Source organism: Loxodonta africana, chromosome 3, assembly GCF_030014295.1.
Source record: "Loxodonta africana isolate mLoxAfr1 chromosome 3, mLoxAfr1.hap2, whole genome shotgun sequence".
Taxonomy (NCBI): domain Eukaryota; kingdom Metazoa; phylum Chordata; class Mammalia; order Proboscidea; family Elephantidae; genus Loxodonta; species Loxodonta africana.
The window spans coordinates 145,663,739-145,677,241 of NC_087344.1; the positions used below are offsets into that span (position 1 = coordinate 145,663,739).

Consider the following 13,503-nt stretch of genomic DNA (forward strand, 5'->3'; position numbering starts at 1 on the left):
TTCATGGATGGAGAGAGTTAAAAGTATTTTAGTTGTCAAGGCCCTTGTGTTGTTTTTCAAGGAGTTTGGGCTTAGAACTCTAGGCTGTGAGGAGGGGATAAAGTCTTCAAACAAGGATTGTGGGGGTGAAGATAGTTTCTTTCCTTAGCTTACTAGGTTTAAGGAATTTGTCATATAAATGGGTAACCATAACACATTAAATTGTTAAAACAGAGATCCATACAAAGTGTGGTGGAAATACATAGGAGAGGGAGAACTTGCATCAACTTTAGGTGTCAGCATTTGGTTTGGGTAATTTAGAGGTTGTAACTTGGGTAAAAAAGTCTGGTATAGAGTTAACACTCAAATATTTTAAAAAAATGAATTGTATCATATTGGCCTTTTAAGGACTAAGGTGTGCCTGACCCAAGCCATGGTGTTCTCAATCACCTTATATGCATGTGAAGGCTGGACAATGAATAAGGAAGACCAAAGAATTCATGCCCTTGAATTATGCCATTAGTGAAGAATACTGAGTATGAGACAGGGACAGAAGGCTGGAGAGCGTCAAGGCCGGAATAACAGGCCCATTGATCTCGGACTCTATCCTGTGGGGGACGTTACAAGACAACCCACACATGCAGCCCGTGATGCACAAAGTCTTACATATCTCTCTCCCAAGCTGTTTTTCAGGACCCCACTATGGGGGTGGCATCCTGCATCTCTCTCTTGTAAGTTGTTTTTCAGGACTCCACCATAGGGGGTGGTGTTACAAGATAACCCACATCCTGACACACCAAGTTCCACATTATCTTCCCTACAAGCTGCTTTCCAAAGATGAACACAATCAGCCGATCCCCAGGACATGCGCAGTGAGAATGGGTACAACATTACAGTCTTGTCAAGTGGCCACTGAGACTGCACAGTGATGACGTGACAATGTCCAAACTGACTCCACCTTGGATTCCAGATGAGGATGCACCTAATTTCTTAACCCATCTATTTCTCCGAAAGCCCTGCCTTTTTCCCCGGAAAGCAGTGAATAAAACATGAGATCCTTCGTGCCTAAAGCCCCTTGTAAACTGCAGGAAAATCCCCATTCAGGGAGAGACTGGTGCCCAGCATAGGTAGAAGCCCTTCTCCGTCCCTCCCTGGCGAGCCTTTGTTTTTTTTTCTCTGTCACTAATAAACCTTTGTTCGTGTGGAACTTCTGAGCCTCTTCTGGTCATTCTTGGTCAGTAGAAGGCAAGAACCTAAAAAGGACTTGGTCCCAAGCTTGGGAGCTTTGTCCTGCAACAAATATACCGTGGGCTGCCAAAAGAATGAACAAACCTGTCTTGGAAAAAGTATAGCCAGAACGCTCCTTAGAAGCAAGGATGACGAGACTTTGTCTCACAGACTCTGGACATGTTATCAGAAGGGATCACTTCCTGGAGAAGGACATCATGCTTGGAAGTAGAGGATCAGCGAAAAAGAGGAAGGTCCTCAAGGAGATGGATTGACACAGTGGCTGCAACAATGGGCTCAAGCATAAAAACAATTGTGAAGATGGTGCAGGACCGGGCAGTGTTTCATTCTGCAGTACATAAGGTCACTATGAATTAGGACCAACTCCATGGCACCTAACAACATTATACTTGACACTTTGAATTTTGAGAGACCTGGAGGGTTCAAGGTTAATTTGTATAATTGTCAGTCACTTTCTCTAGTTTCATTTAAAGCTGGCTTCTCATTAATCTGTTGGGCCATGGCCCTCTAAACTTTAGTAAGTACAAAGAGTGAATCCTAGCTCTGCTACCTACAAGATGACTTTGGGCAGATTACTTATCTGTTTTGGTCTTCCCAACTACAAAATGGGGAAGAATAATAGTACCTATATTATGGAATCCCCCACGTGTCTGTCGGTTTGTCGTACTGTGGGGGCTTGTGTGTTGCTGTGATGGTGGATCTATGCCACCGGTATTCAGATACCAGCAGGGTCACCCATGGAGGACAAGTTTCAACTGAGCTTCCAGACTAAGACAGACTAGGAAGAAGGACCCGGCAATATACTTCTGAAAAGAATTAGCCAGTGAAAACCTTATGAATAGCAGTGGAACCCTGTCTGATATAGTGCTGGAAGGTGAGCACCCCACGCTGGAAGGCACTCAAAAGATGACTGGGGGAGAGCTGCCTCCTCAAAGTAGAGTCGACCTTAATGACGTGGATGGAGTAAAGCTTCTGGGACCTTCATTTGCTGATGTGGCACGACTCAAAATGAGAAGAAACAGCAGCAAGCATCTATTAATAATCGGAACCTGGAATGTACGAAGTATGAATCTAGGAAAATTGGAAATTGTCAAAAATGAAATGGAACACATAAACATTGATATCCTAGGCATTAGTGAGCTGAAATGGACTGGCATTGGACATTCTAAATCGGACAATCTTATAGTCTACTATGCTGGGAACGAAAACTCGAAGAGGAATGGTGTTGCATTTATCATCAAAAAGAATGTTTCAAGATCCTGAAGTACAACCCTGTCAGTGATAGAATATCCATACACCGACAAGGAAGACCAGTTATTACAACTATTATTCAAATTTACACACCAACCACTAGGGCCAAAGATGAAGAAATAGAAGATGTTTATCAGCTGCTGCAGTCTGAAATTGATCAAACATGCAATCAAGATGCATTGATAATTACTGGTGATTGGAATGTGAAAGTTGGAAACAAGAAGAAGGATCAGTAGCTGGAAAATATGGCCTTGGTGACAGAAACAATGCCAGACATCGAATGATAGAATTTTGCAAGACCAACGACTTCTTCATTGCAAATACCTTCTTTCACCAACATAAACGGTGACTATACACATGGACTTCGCCAGATGGAACACACAGAAATCAAATCGACTACATCTGTGGAAAGAGGCGATGGAAAAGCTCAATATCATCAGTCAGAACAAGGCCAGGGGCTGACTGTGGAACAGACCATCAATTGCTCATATGCAAGTTCAAGCTGAAACTGAAGAAAATCAGAGCAAGTCCACGAGAGCCAAAATATGACCTTCAATATATTCCACCTGAATTTAGAGACCATCTGAAGAGCAGATTTGACGCATTGGACACTAGTGACCGAAGACCAGACGAGTTGTGGAATGACATCAAGGACATCATTCATGAAGAAAGCAAGAGGTCACTGCAAGGACAGGAAAGAAAGAAAAGACCAAGATAGATGTCAGAGGAGACTCTGAAACTTGCTCTTGAACATCGAGCAGCTAAAGGAAAAAGAAGAATTGATGAAGTAAAAGAACTGAAGATTTCAAAGGGCATCTCGAGAAGACAAAGTAAAGTATTATAATGACATGTGCAAGGAGCTGGAAAACCAAAAGGGAAGAACACGCTCGGCATTTCTCAAGCTGAAAGAACTGAAGAAAAATTCAAGCCTCGAGTTTCAGTAGTGAAGGATTCCATGGGGAAAATATTAAATGACACAGGAAGCATCAAAAGAAGATGGAAGGAATACACAGAGTCATTATACCAAAAAGAATTAGTCAATATTCAACCATTTCAAGAGGTGGCATATGGTCAGGAACCGATGGTACTGAAGGAAGAAGTCCAAGCTGCTCTGAAGGCACTGGCGAAAAACAAGGCTCCAGGAACTGATGGAATATCAATTGAGATGTTTCAACAAACGGATGCAGTGCTGGAGGTGCTCACTTGTCTATGCCAAGAAATATGGAAGACAGCTTCCTGGCCAACTGACTGGAAGAGATCCATATTTATGCCTATTCCCAAGAAAGGTGATCCAACCAAATGTGGAAATTATAGAACAATATCATTAATATCACATGCAAACAAAATTTTGCTGAAGATCATTCAAAAACGGCTGCAGCAGTATATCAACAGGGAACTTCCAGAAATTCAGGCCGGTTTCAGAGAAGGATGTGGAACCAGGGATATCGTTGCTGATGTCAGACGGTTCCTGGCTGAAAGCAGAGAATACCAGAAGGATGTTTACCTGTGTTTTATTGACTATGCAAAGGCATTCGACTGTGTGAATCATAACAAACTATGGATAACACTGTGAAGTATGAGAATTCCAGAACACTTAGTGGTGCTCACGAGGAACCTTTACATAGATCAAGAGGCAGTTGTTTGGACAGAATAAGGGGATACCGATTGGTTTAAAGTCAGGAAAGGCGTGCATCAGGTTGTATTCTTTCACCATACCTATATAATCTGTATGCTGAGCAAATAATACAAGAAGCTGAACTATATGAAGAAGAACGGGGCATCAGGATTGGAAGAAGACTCATTAACAACCTGCATTATGCAGATGACACAACCTTGCTTGCTGAAAGTGAAGAGGACCTGAAGCACTTACTAATGAAGATCAAAGACCACAGCTTTCAGTATGGATTACACCTCAACATAAAGAAAACAAAAATCCTCACAACTGGACCAGTGAGCAACATCATGATAAACAGAGAAAAGATTGAAGTTGTCAAGGATTTCATTTTACTTGGATCCACAATCAACAGCCATGGAAGCAGCAGTCAAGAAATCAAAAGATGCATTGCACTGGGCAAATCTGGTGCAAAGGACCTCTTCAAAGTGTTGAAGAGCGAAGATGTCACCCTGAAGACTAAGGTGCGCCTGACCCAAGCCATGGTATTTTCAATCACATCATACGCATGTGAAAGCTGGACAATGAATACGGAAGACCGAAGAAGAGTTGACGCTTTTGAATTGTGGTGTTGGCGAAGAATATTGAATATACCATGGACTGCCAAAAGAACGAACAAATCTGTCTTGGAGGAAGTGCAGCCAGAATGCTCCTTAGAGGCAAGAATGGCAAAAGTGTGTCTTACATACTTTGGACATGTTGTCAGGAGGGATCAGTCCCTGGCGAAGGACATCATGCTTGGCAGAGTACAGGGTCAGCGGAAAAGAGGACGACCCTCAACGAGGTGGATTGACACAGTGGCTGCAACAATAAGCTCAAGCATAACAGCGATTTTAAGGATGGCGCAGGACCGGGCAGTGTTTCGTTCTTTTGTGCATAGGGTCGCTATGAGTCGGAACCGACTCGACGACATCTAACAACAACAACAACAACAACAACATATTATGGAATCATTGTGAGGATTAAATGAACAATACTCAAAATATGTTAGCTATTCTTATGGGATCCATACAATTATGCTGCAAAATTCATTTCAGCTCAGAAATACCAGGTTATTTATATTTACCCAAAGACAGTAAAGCACATTAAACTTCTGCAGCTAAGTTACCAGTCAGTTTTCCTGACAGTCTTCTGGTTACTGTAAGTTATAATGATAGGAGATTAGAAGTGTTAGCACGTAGAAGGAAAGTGTAATTTGGGAAGGTCTGCTAAAAGTAGAAACAGTGTCAATAGTTAGAAATGACAATAACAACACAGATGTAGAAATATGAATTATCTATAATAAAATACTATAAAAAGCCTAATAGCTCGATAATCACTGAAGGCATTCATGAGGACTGCCCTGAGTCAGAAGGTCAAGTGACACGTGCTATAACAAGAAAGTGTTATTTTTACACAAAAAACTCATGTGTTGTATATTCGTTTGCCAACGGCACCCTCCCCCTGTGGGGTATTTTCGTAACCATGCTATGTCAATTTTTTTGTAAATTGTGCTCGATATTTGTGTAAAAATACAAAATTACAATTATCACAAACTACTAAAATAAGAATTTCAATGCTCAGAAAAACAAACTTTGTCATTAATTAGGAAAAAATACTCATTGGAACATTCTTTGACAGTGCTGAATAAATCAGATGTTTATTAAATTAAATGTATTTATACTATTAAAGACTAGTTTACTTCTTGAAGGTTTACCGGACTTTTCTTTTCTAAACTGACATGATTATAAGACACACTTACAGGCAACTTTAGTTTCACGGCATCCACAGGCTGCTGAAAGGGCCAAGAAAAGCTGTGCTTCCATAAAGCCTTCAGGACAACTTTTTGTAGATACTGCAGTTGATTTGTCAATCGGCCATTCTTCTTAGTGTTTATATACTCTGGTGGAGGTGGGTTAACAATAGCTGTTTGTCGACTTGGTAGAGACATTCTTAACTGCTTCAAATACAGATGTTTTAATGTTGTCTACAAATATATGTCCTGAAAAGAAAAATCTGTTATAAGACTGAGTTATCGCAGAAGCACTTCAAAAACGGTTTCTATAAAAGCAGAAAACTAGTGTTATTCAAAAGTAACAGTTGCAGTATTTAAAGCATATCATGATTCCAAAACCAAAACCAACCCCGGTGCTGTCGAGTCGATTTCGACTCATAGCGACCCTATAGGACAGAGTAGAACTGCCACATAGAGCTTCCAAGGAGCGCCTGGCAGATTCGAACTGCCGACCCTTTGGTTAGCAGCCAAAGCACTTAACCACTATACCACCAGGGTTTCCATATCATGATTAAGATGGCAAAAAAAAGTCAAAGGACAAAAATGAATCAATTTTAACAAATACAAACCTTTTTGTATACAAGTACTTAAAGCTTCATTATGTATGCCTTAGTTTTGGATAGTTTAAGTTATTTCAACCTTTCACAGTATTTCTTTCTGCCTTTGTAAAACAAACACAAATTGAGGTCTTAGCAGGAAAAGTCTCTTAAGTTCCTGGCAAAAAAAGAAATAACAGAAGAATGTTAAAGAGACCATTAGTAGATAGATGTTCTTGAATTGAATAATTCAGTGAAGGGAGAAAGCCAAAGCAAAGGAATTTTCTAGCTAATTAAAGTCATTTATTTTAAAAACTTAATTCATGATATAGAAAAACGTTACTCTTTGGTACATATTGCTACATATAAAATACTTCAAAACTTCATGAGTATTTCAGATAGTATTTAATATTGCTAGAAAGTATTATTGCTATAACGATAAAAGAGCAAAGGTACTACCAGTGTGCATACAATTGCTCAACTATATTAGCAAAATAAAAATATAATGATCAAGTAAATTGTTCATTTTTAGAGACTGATGTTACACTTAACCAGTATATCTTTCTTTGCATTAATTCACTGTCAGTCTCAACTCGGGCTGCACATTAATTTCTTGGGACCCTTTTAAAAAATATCAATACCCAGGCCTCAATCTCTGAAGATAGGGCCTGGAAATCAGATTTTGCTCGTTTTTTAAAGATTAAGAACACTGCATTAAAATGAATTAACTTTGAATGATTACCAATATTATAATTTATTTCATCTCATGATTTGACTTCTCTCTTCCATGTATATGTGAGTTTGTGTGGGTATATATTTATTTATTTAATATACCAGCTGTACCAGTTGCCCTCAAGTCAATTTTGACTCACGGTGACCCCAAGTGTTGCAGAACAGAACTGTGGTCCATAGGGTTTTCAAGGCTCTGATCTTTCGGAAGCTGATCACCAGGCCTTTCTTTCAAGGTACCTCTGGGTGGGTTTGAACCACCAACTGGTTAGTAGTCAGTCCATTTGTGCCACCCAGGGACTCCTATTCTTTGCTATATATATAAAACTCTAATAAAAGTCGTTGAGAAAAAAGATGGAGATATTCTTAAAGGTTGTTACAACTAAAACTGACTCATATCCTGGTTTTGTAATTATTTAAAGCTAGCTTACTTCTTTCTGGCTGTCCCAAACACTACACCCTTTCTTTTCCACAAAGGTAATCACGATGCTGTGACTGTTTTTGAACTTTATATAAATACAGTATGTATTTATTAAGTATTACATCATGTCTAACTTCTTTAGTTCAACACTGTTTGCAAGATTTAACTATGCTATTGCCTATAGCTGTAGTTTGCTCATTTTCCTTCCTGTATAGTACTCTTCTATAGAAATATATACCATAATTTATCTATTCCTGTTGGTGACCTTTGGGCTGTTGCCAGCTTTGATTATGACAAATAATGCTGCTATAAATATGTTTGTAGTATATATATGCATACATTTATGTGGGGTATATATCCAGGTGTAAAAATGCTCGGTCATACGTTATCTATCCTTGCATCAATTGCTCATATGTAAGTTCAAGTTGAAACTGAAGAAAATCAGAACAAGTACACGAGAGCCAAAATATGACCTTGAGTATATACCACCTGAATTTAGAGAAATCTGAAGAATAGATTTGATGAACTGAACACTAGTGAGTGAAGACCAGACGAGTTGTGGAATGACATCAAGGACATCATCCATGAAGAAAGCAAGAGGTCACTGAAAAGACAGGAAAGAAAGAAAAGACCAAGATGGATGTCAGAGGAGACTCTGAAACTTGCTCTCGAACATCGAGCAGCTAAAGGAAAAAGAAGAATTGATGAAGTAAAAGAACTGAACAGAGGATTTCAAAGGGCATCTCAAGAAGACAAAGTAAAGTATTATAATGACATGTGCAAAGAGCTGGAAAAACAAAACGGAAGAACACGCTCAGCATTTCTCAAGCTGAAAGAACTGAAGAAAAATTCAAGCCTCGAGTTTCAGTAGTGAAGGATTCCACGGGGAAAATATTAAACGACACAGGAAGCATCAAAAGAAGATGGAAGGAATACACAGAGTCATTATACCAAAAAGAATTAGTCAATATTCAACCATTTCAAGAGGTGGCATATGGTCAGGAACCGATGGTACTGAAGGAAGAAGTCCAAGCTGCTCTGAAGGCACCGGCGAAAAACAAGGCTCCAGGAATTGATGGAATATCAATTGAGATGTTTCAACAAACAGATGCAGCGCTGGAGGAGCTCACTAATCTATGCCAAGAAATATGGAAGACAGAGCTACCTGACCAACTGACTGGAAGAGATCCATAGTTACACCTATTCCCAAGAAAGGCAATCCAACCGAATGTGGAAATTATAGAACAATATCATTAATATCACACGCAAACAAAATTTTGCTGAAGATCATTCAAAAACGGCTGCAGCAGTATATCAACAGGGAACTTCCAGAAATTCAGGCCAGTTTCAGAAGAGGATGTGGAACCAGGGATATCATTGCTGATGTCAGATGGATCCTGGCTGAAAGCAGAGAATACCAGAAGGATGTTTACCTGTGTTTTATTGACTACGCAAAGGCATTCGACTGTATGGATCATAACAAATTATGGATAACATTGCGAAGAATGGGGATCCCAGAACACTTAATTGTGCTCATGAGGAAACTTTAGAAAGATCAAGAGATAGATCAAGAGGTAGTTGTTCGGACAGAATAAGGGGATACTGATTGGTTTAAAATCAGGAAAGGTGTGCTCCAGCGTTGTGTTCTTTCACCACACCTATCTAATCTGTATGCTGAACAAATAATCCAAGAAGCTGGACTATATGAAGAAGAAAGGGGCATCAGGATTTGAGGAAGACTCAATAACAACCTGCATTATGCAGATGACACAACCTTGCTCGCTGAAAGTGAAAAGGACTTGAAGCACTTACTCATGAAGATCAAAGACCACAGCCTTTGGTATGAATTGCACCTCAACATAAAGAAAACAAAAATCCTCACAACTGGACCAATGAGCAACATCATGATAAATGGAGAAAAGATTGAAGTTGTCAAGGATTTCATTTTATTTGGATCCACAATCAACAGCCATGGAAGCAAAAGTCAAGAAATCAAAAGATGAGGTGGAGCCAAGATGGCAGAATAGACAGATGCTTCTGGTGAGCCCTCTTTACAACAAAGACCCAAAAAAACAAATGAAACGAGTATATTTATGACAAGCTAGGAGCCCTGAGCATCAAAGGCAAGCTTAGAAAATGAAATGAGAAGCGGAGAGAAGTTACCAGACCTGAACCGCAGGGAGACCTCAGGCACCATTCCAGGGAGCAGCGGTGGCAGGCTGGTATTAGTGTTCAGCCGCAGTTTCCTCAGGGAGAAGAAGCCAGCCACACAGCCCACTCACACCTCCGGAACCAGAGAAGAACGGAGCTCTCGGCAAAAGCTAAGTACCTGCGTATATTTTACCACCCCCGCCGCCAAGCCAGCTTCAGCAGCTGATTTCCCTGGGGCTGAGATAGGCCTTATTGAGCGTCTAGAGCCATCCTCCCAACCTTGGGGAAGGAAAAAATAGGCAACTTGGGGAAAAGATAATTTGCCAGCTCCACTAACCAGAGGAGCTCAGGTCAGAAGGGGCTCCTGACCAGGCATAAATGGTCCGGGGACTTCGAGTACCTTTCCCCTCTGCATGGACCAGTGTGGGCCTATTTCAGTAGAACAGGCCCTTGCTGGCAGACTCCAACCATTTCAGCTGTGCGGCAGAGAACTGGGTGTTTGATGTTTGACATTGCTTTGCCAATTAAACAGGGTCCTGACCTACCGACATCAGGAGCCTAAGGACTGGTAGTTCCACTCAGGTTACCCAGCCACCCATGACAGGGGTCCAAGGATAAGTGATACCTCCCAGTCCTTACAACCAAAAATATTGGGTGCCCATGGTCCCCCTGCAGAACCCAACCAACTGTACCCTCTAGGGTACAGGGACACGCTTTCCTAAGAGACATGTGGGGGATGATTCTCAGCCCCCTGCCTTGTTCAGAATGTAACCCCCTGCTGCAACCAGGTACCGGTACCTACACCAATCACCACTGCCCCTCAAAGACTGTAGGACAGAGCCTATAGCACACACTTGATGATCAGCCACCTGGACACCTGAACTGAATTCATACAAGAAAACTGAACGGACTCCTAGATGGATACACTTTATAACAGCTCTAGCCATCTGGGGACAGGGTGTCAAAGCTCCAAAGGTGAAAATAATCAAGCTAGCTCACTCAAGCAACCCATTTGGGCATATCAAAACAAAACAAAGCAAGAAGCTATGACACAGTAAGCGAACACAAAATAACCTAACACAATAACTTATAGATGGCTCAGAGACCACAGTCAATATCAAGTCACATAAAGAAACAGAGCATGATTACCTCAACAAGCTCTCAAAACAAACAACTGAGGGATCTTCTAGATCAAAGTGCCTTCCTGGAATTACCAAAGGCAGAATACAAAAGATTAATACAGAGAACTCTTCAAGACATCAGGAAGGAAATCAGGCAATACGCAGATCAAGCCAAGGAACACACAGATAAAGCAATTGAAGAAATTAAAAGGATTATTCAGGAACATAATGTAAAATTTAATAAGGTGGAAAAATCCATAGACAGACAGCAATCAGAAATTCAGAAGATTCACAATAAAATTACAGAAGTAGAAAACTGAATAGAAAGTCAGAACAGCAGAACTGGGCAAGTGGAAGGCATAATTTCTAACTTGAAGATAAAACACTTGGCACCAATATATTTGAAGAAAAATCAGACAAAAGGATGTAAAAAAATGTAGAAACCTTAAGAATCATGTGGGACTCTACCAAGAGAAATAACCTACAAGTGATTAGAGTACCAGAACAGGGAGGGATAACAGAAATTACAGACAGAATTGTTGAAGATTTGTTGGCAGAAAACTTCCCTGATATTGTGAAAGATGAGAAGATATCTATCCAAGATGCTCATCAAAATCCACATAAGGTAGATGTTAAAAGAAAGTCACCAAAACATATTATAATCAAACTTGCCAAAACCAAAGATTAAGAAAGAATTTTAAGAGAAGCTAGGGATAAATGAAAAGTCACCTACAAAGGAGAGCCAATAAGAATAAGCTCAGACTACTCAGCAGAAACCATGTAGGCAAGAAGGCAATGGGATGACTTATTTAAAAAACTGAAGGAAAAAAATTGCCAGCCAAGAATCATATATCCAGCAAAACTGTCTCTCAAATATGAAGGTGAAATTAGGACATTTCCAGATAAACAGAAGTTTAGGGAATCTGTAAAAACCAAACCAGAACTACAAGAAATACTAAAGGGAGTTCTTTGGTTAGAAAATCAATAATACCAGGTATCAACCCAAGACTAGAACACTGGGCAGAGCAATCAGAAGTTAGCCCAGGCAGGGAAATCAAAAAAACAAAACAAGATTTTAAAAAAAAAGCTCAAAACTGGATAACAGTCATGTTATTTTATAAAAGAAGACAACATTAAAACAATAACAAGGGACTAAGAAAAAAAAATTTTTTTTTTTTTTTTTTAAGAAATATAACCATAGGTCGTCCATATGGAGAGGAAGATAATGGCGATACAAAGAAATAAAAGTTAGGTTTAAATTTAGAAAAATAGGGGTAAATAATAAGGTAACCACAAAGGATACAAACTACACTACTGATCAAAATAAAATACAAGAAAAAAATACAGACTCAGCAGAAACAAAATCAACAACAACAAATATGAGGAAAGGACAATATATAATCTACTCAGCACATAAAATTACATGGCAAAAAGAAACTGTCAACAACACACAAAAAAAGACATCAAAATGATAGCACTAAATTCATACCTAACCATAATTACGCTGAATGTAACTGGACTAAATACACCAATAAAGAGAGAGAGAGAGTGGCAGAATGGATTAAAAAACACGATCCGTCTATACGCTCCCTATAAAAGAAACACCTTAGCCTTAGAGACACAAACTAAAACTCAAAGGATGGAAAAAAATGTATCAAGCAAACAATAATCAAAAAAGATCAGGAACAGTAATATTAATTTCTGACAAAATAGACTTGGACAGGACTTGCAGAAAGAAGCTCAATAAAGACAAGGAAGATCTAAATGCCACAATCAACCAACTTGACCTCATAAACACTGAACACTCCACCCAACAGCAACCAAGTATACTTTCTTTTCTACTGCACATGGAACATTCTCCAGAATAGACCACATATTAGGTCATAGAGCAAGCCTTAGCAGAATCCAAAACACTGAAATATTACAAAGCATCTTCTCTGACCAAAAGGCCATAAAAGTAGAAATCAATAACAGAAAACGTAGGGAAAAGAAATCAAACACTTGGAAACTGAACAATACCCTGCTCAAAAAAGACTGGATAATAGAAGACATTAAGGATGGAATAAAGAAATTCATAGAATCCAACAAGAATGGAAACACTTCCTATCAGAACCTTTGGGACACAGCGAAAGCAGTGCTCAGAGGTCAATTTATATCAGTAAATGCACACATCCAAAAAGAAGAAGGGGCCAAAATCAAAGAATTATCCCTACAACTTGAACAAATAGAGAGCAACAAAAGAAACTCTCAGGCACCAGAAGAAAACAAATGATAAAAATTAGAGCAGAACTCAATGAAATAGAAAACAGAAAAACAACTGAAGGAATTAACAAGACCAAAAGCTGGTTCTTTGAAAAAATCAACAAAATTGACAAACCACTGGCCAAACTGACAAAAGAAAAACAGGAGAGGAAGCAAATGACCCAAATAAGAAATGAGATGGGCGATATTATAACAGACTCAGCTGAAATTAAAAGAATTGTAAGAGATTACTATGAAAAACTGTACTCTAACAAATTTGAAAACCTAGAAGAAATGGATGAATTCCTAGAAACACACCACCTACCTAAACTAATACAAACAGAGGTAGAACAACTAAATAGACCCATAACAAAAGAAGA

At 39.4% G+C, this 13,503-nt stretch overlaps 1 protein-coding gene across 1 annotated transcript in view; it reads right to left on the bottom strand.

Annotated features, from left to right (window-relative positions):
* The window catches only part of BRDT (bromodomain testis associated), a 106,415-nt gene extending 100,335 nt beyond the window's left edge, over nt 1-6,080 (bottom strand). The window contains 1 exon segment of the mRNA XM_010598124.3: nt 5,892-6,080. Within this exon segment, the coding sequence (XP_010596426.1) occupies nt 5,892-6,080 (189 nt within the window).
* Nucleotides 6,081-13,503: the final 7,423 nt, after the last annotated feature.